This window comes from Babylonia areolata, chromosome 25 (genome assembly GCF_041734735.1).
Source record: "Babylonia areolata isolate BAREFJ2019XMU chromosome 25, ASM4173473v1, whole genome shotgun sequence".
NCBI lineage: Eukaryota > Metazoa > Mollusca > Gastropoda > Neogastropoda > Buccinidae > Babylonia > Babylonia areolata.
In genome coordinates, this window is record NC_134900.1 from 29,269,870 (window position 1) to 29,274,869 (window position 5,000).

Consider the following 5,000-nt stretch of genomic DNA (forward strand, 5'->3'; position numbering starts at 1 on the left):
TCCTCACGACAGGTTTTTGTTGTTGTTGTTGTTGTTGTTTTAACTCACTCAGTACGGCCAGTCCTCTCTTCTCCTCTACACAGACCCCTCGGATGTCCAGTGGGTGTCTCAATGACCCAACCTTTCGCATCCGCCGTCAGAATTGTGGTATTCTTTGTCAACATTCACCTCTTCAGGAAAAGAGCCTTCCGCTTGCAATATTTTGATGATGGTAACTGGGGTGAAACGCTGTTAACGTCGTCTCTTTCGCCGTTCGTATGGAGAGAGTTAACAAGGCCGTTTCCATGCATGGGAATGTTCCATATGGAAATCCTCCACAGTTTACCATCTTGAAATAAAATGTTGACTTTGAAATAAAGAAGAAAAAAAACAAGAAAAAGAAAAGAAAAGAAACTGGGTGGTAAAGAGCAGTGGGCCGTGGAACTAACTGACCATGTGTGTTGTGTTGTGTCTGTGTCTGTGTCTGTGTGTGCGTGTGCGTGTGTGTGTGTGTGTGTGTGTGTTGCAGCTGCTTCACCCAGGAGATCGACCTCTCGGGCCTTCAGGTGGACGTGGCGCTGCGCAAGTTCCAGGGCTACTTCCGGATGCCGGTCAGTTCCGTGTGGATATCGACCCCCGATCCTCCACCCCCCATCCCACCCAGCCCAGCCCAGCCCAGCCCCGTTCTCGCTCTCCACGCACCCCCCTTCTCTCCCTCTCCCTTTCCATTCCTTTCTCTCTTTCCCTCTCTCTTTCGTTCTCTCTCCCTCTCTCTCTCTTTTTCTCTCTATGTGTATCTTTTCCTCCCCTACTCTCTCTGTCTCTTTCACTCTATTTCTCTCTCTCTCTCTCTTTCTCTCTCTCTGTCTCTCTCTCTCTCTTTCTCTCTCTCCTCCGCCTCCTCCTCCCTCTCTCTCTCTCTCCTCCTCCTCCTCCTCCTCCTCCCTCTCTCTCTCTCTCTCTCCTCTTCCTCCTCCTCCCCTTCTTGTTGTTGTTGTTGTTCTTCTTCTTCTCCTCCTCCTCCTCCTCCTCCTCCTCCTCTTCCTCTTCCTCCTCCTCCTCCCCATGACCAGTGACGGTAGTATTACTGTTATACTGTGTGTGATATTGATCATCACTACTTATGTTGTATCGAATTCGGCACTTAATGTTGATATACATGTTAAATATCCTGGCTTTAATATACTATTTTCTTCCTTGCTAAAAAAAAAAAAAAAAAAAAAAAAAAATGTATGCTCATACCCCTTAATGAATAAATTCCAATTCCCTCTCTCTCTCTCATCCTTCTCCTCTCTCTCTCTCTCTCTCTCTCTCTCTCTCTCTCTCTCTCCTTTCCACCAGTCCCTGAGTTCGACACTGTTACCGTGTTGGTGTGTGGAGAGGTGGTTTTTAAGTATATGCAAGGTATTTAAGGCCACTGAACCTTGATATCGATCACTTCATTAATCCTTGCCTCTCTTCTCGCTGTTTCGTTTGTCCAGGGCGAAGCACAAAAGATTGAGAGACTGATGGAGGTAAGTTGTTCTTTGAGTTTCTGTCTGTCTCTGTCTGTCTGTCTGTCTGTCTGTCTGTCTCTCTCTCTCTCTCTCTCTCTCTCTCTCTCTCTCTCTCTGTCTCTCAGTCTCTCTGTCTCGCAGTCTCTCTCTCTGTCTCTGTCTGTCTGTCTGTCTCTCTCTCTCGTTCAGTGTTCAGTGTGTTCTCTATATCTCTCTTTCTTTTCGATTAACTATCTGTCTCTGTCTGTCTGTCTGCCACTGTCTCTCTTTCCTCTCTCTCTCTCTCTCTCTCTCTCTCTCTCTCTCCCCTGTCTGTCTGTCTGACTGTCTATCTGTCCCCTGTCTCTGTCTCATCTCTCTCTCTCTCTGTCTGTCTGTCTGTCTCTCTCTCTCTCTCTCTCTCTCTCTCTCTCTCCTGTCTGTCTGTCTATCTGCCCCCTGTCTGCCTCCTCTCTCTCTCTCTCTCTCTCTCTCTCTCTCTCTCTCTCTCTCTCTCTCTCTCTCCTTTCTTCCTCTTCTTGTCTACCCCTGTTCGATCAGGCAAATGTGTCTGCACCTCAGTTTGGACAAACATAGTTATTATGATGTCGTACAGTCTAAAGCGTGCTAGAGGGAGATATAAAGCACACAGAAGAAACAACGGGGGCGGGGGGGGGGGGGGGGGGGGGGGGGGGGCGGAGAGTATATGAAAGAAGAACACAAAATTGCCACACAAAAAGTCTCAGTGCTCAGTTTTTCTCGGGGGTGGGGGCGTGGAAAGCAAACCTAACTTTGTTTTCTTTAACTAAGAGTGGGTATAGGGTTAGGGGGGGCGGGGGGGGGGGGGTGAGCACAATTGTTTGTTTTGTTGGGGTTTTTTTTCTTTTCTACATTCAGCCCTCAATGGTGAGAAAAAAACAAACAAAAAAAAACCCCAGAACATAACTAACAAAAGAGTTAGCAAACAATGCGCCAGCCTCCGGGGGAAAAAAAAAAGAAAAAGAAAGACGCACACACGCACGCTTGCAAATACACACACACACACACACACACACACACACACACACACACACACACACACACACATCCAAAGAATTTTTTTTAGAAGTTAGAAATGATATCACGCACGCACGCACACACGCACGCACACACACACACACACACACACACACACACACACACACACACACACACACACACACACACACACACACAATACTACACAATACTACACAACACAATACACACACACGACACAATGAAGAAGAAAAAAATGTCATGTAAAAAAAATTTTTTTTTAAATACGAGACCTTTCATTTCAACGTTTTAACCCCACCCCTACCCCCCTCATCTCACCTCCCACACCCTACCCCCACACCCTCTACACCCCAACCACCCTCCCCCCCCCCCCACCCACACCCCTCCCTGTACAGGCGTTTGCTGACCGGTACTGCCAGTGCAACCCTGACCAGGTGAAGAACTTCAAGACGTCGGACACGGTCTTCCTGTTGGCCTTCGCCATCATCATGCTCAACACCGACCTGCACAACTCCTCCGTCAAGGCCGAGCGGAAGATGAAGCTGGAGGACTTCGTCAAGAACCTCAGAGGTCAGGTTTTGTCTGTGTGGGTGTAGGGAGGGAGGGGGGGTTGGAGCGGGGGAAGGGTTGGTGTGTTGGGGGGGTTGGGTTTGTGTGTTTGTGGGTGGGGTTTGTGGGTGGGGTTTGGTGTTTGTGTGTGGGAGAGAGAGAGAGAGAGTGTGTGTGTGTGTCTTCGGTGTGTATGTATGTGTTATATATGTGTGTTTTGTTGGTTTTTTTGTTTTTAGCGTTCGTGCGTACATGCATGTATGTTTGCCTGCTTCATCCATTCCGTCCCTTCAGCAGCACATACAAAACTTTGCTGCCCGACTCGTCCTCAGAAAGAAAAGATCTGAGCACATCACTCCTCTTTTGCAACATCGCCATTGGCTCCCTGTCTCACACAGAATAAAGGACAAGATCAGCACTCTATGTTATAAATGTATTCACAAATCTGCCCCTTCCTATCTTTGTGGCTGCCTTCACCTCTACACTCCATCTCGCTCTCTACGATCGGCTTCGGATCCACTCTGTCTACACATACCCAGATTCAAACACTCCACTGATGGACGCCGTTCTTTCTCTGTGTCTGGACCTTGCAGTTGGAATGAACTTCCTCTTTTCGCTTCGTCAGGTCTCCACACTCAGCTCTTTCAAGTCTGGTCTTAAAACCCACTTCTTCACAAGATAGCCTCCCTTCCCTTGCCTCTTCCTCGTCTTCAGTTTCTTCTTCAGGTTTAGAGTTATGCATGCGTGTGAATGACTGGTGTGAAAGCGCTTTGATTTGTCTCTGCACAAGATTCAGCGCTTTATAAATACTGTCATTATATTTTTCTTTATTCATTTTTCCTCACTTTCTCGTCTCTTCACTATTAGTGGTGTTCGATAAATGTGTGTGTGTGTTTTGTGCGTTTGTGTATTTGTGTGTGTGTGTGTTTGTTTTGTGCGTTTGTGTATTTGTGTGTGTGTGTGTGTGTGTGTGTCGGAAACCAAGGAGGATGGATGGCCTTAGGTGGGAAGGGAGAGGTGGTATCAAGTTTGGAAACTCATCAAACGCTTTAATACTGGCGGTGTGTGTGTGTGTGTGTGTGTGGGCGAGAGGGGAGAGGTGGGGGGGGGGGGTCGACGTTATCAATGACGAGGCGGGGTGGGGGGGTGGGGGAAAGGGGGTGGGGGGCAGACAGACAGATAGTCTGCCTTTTTTTTTTTGTTCACGGTTCTTTTTCAAGAGTCCGATTTCACTGCCTACAGTGGTGCACAGGACACTCGTTTGGCTAGTGGATTAGCATTGATGCAGGGGAGGTTGTAGTGGTGGTGGTGGTGGTGGAGGAGGAGGACCTTCGCTTTGAAAGCGAGAGACTGAATTTTTTTTTTTTTTTTTTTTTTAAAGAGAGATTTCCTTCGTTGCACTTTGGACTCTCTACTCCAGGCCTCCCCGTGTATGACAGTCAGTTGTTCGTGTCCGACTCGGACCATCAGAACAGCAGAGGAGGCAACTGCTGTTCCGACTCTCTGGGCTAGAATTTGATTACAGTGGGAGAGAGTGTCTTGCCCAAGTACACACACACACCCTCACTCTCTCTCTCTCTCTCGGCCAAGAGGGTTTTTAGGACAGTCGGCGTTGGAATGGTTCCGCTGCTGGGGAAACTGATGTGTATTGGTATACAATGAACAGTACTTTGCATACAGAGCGGTGTGTGCGTGCGATTGGTTCCTTTGTCGTACAGTATTGCAGGTATAATATATAGGTAAGATAAGATGAGAATAACTTTATTTATTATGTGGAATTAGATTTTTTTTGTTTTTAATTTAAAAAAAAAAAAGATTGAGCAGGGTTTATTTTCACTCCACAGTACACAAGTACTCAGCATGGAAAACATTGTTGTAAAAACAAAAGATTCAATTAAACATGCGATGAAGACACACAACTGTAAAAGCTTCGCATTCATCGTTTACACACACACACGC

General features: G+C 47.1%; 1 protein-coding gene across 2 annotated transcripts in view; it reads left to right on the plus strand.

Annotated features, from left to right (window-relative positions):
* The window catches only part of LOC143299911 (IQ motif and SEC7 domain-containing protein 2-like), a 77,586-nt gene that overhangs the window by 30,041 nt on the left and 42,545 nt on the right, over positions 1-5,000 (plus strand). For both annotated transcript variants that reach the window (XM_076613425.1, XM_076613426.1), the window contains exons 3-5: positions 509-590; positions 1,461-1,493; positions 2,888-3,062. In XM_076613425.1, coding sequence (XP_076469540.1) covers positions 509-590; positions 1,461-1,493; positions 2,888-3,062 — 290 coding nt within the window. The remainder of the gene's footprint in view (positions 1-508; positions 591-1,460; positions 1,494-2,887; positions 3,063-5,000) is intronic.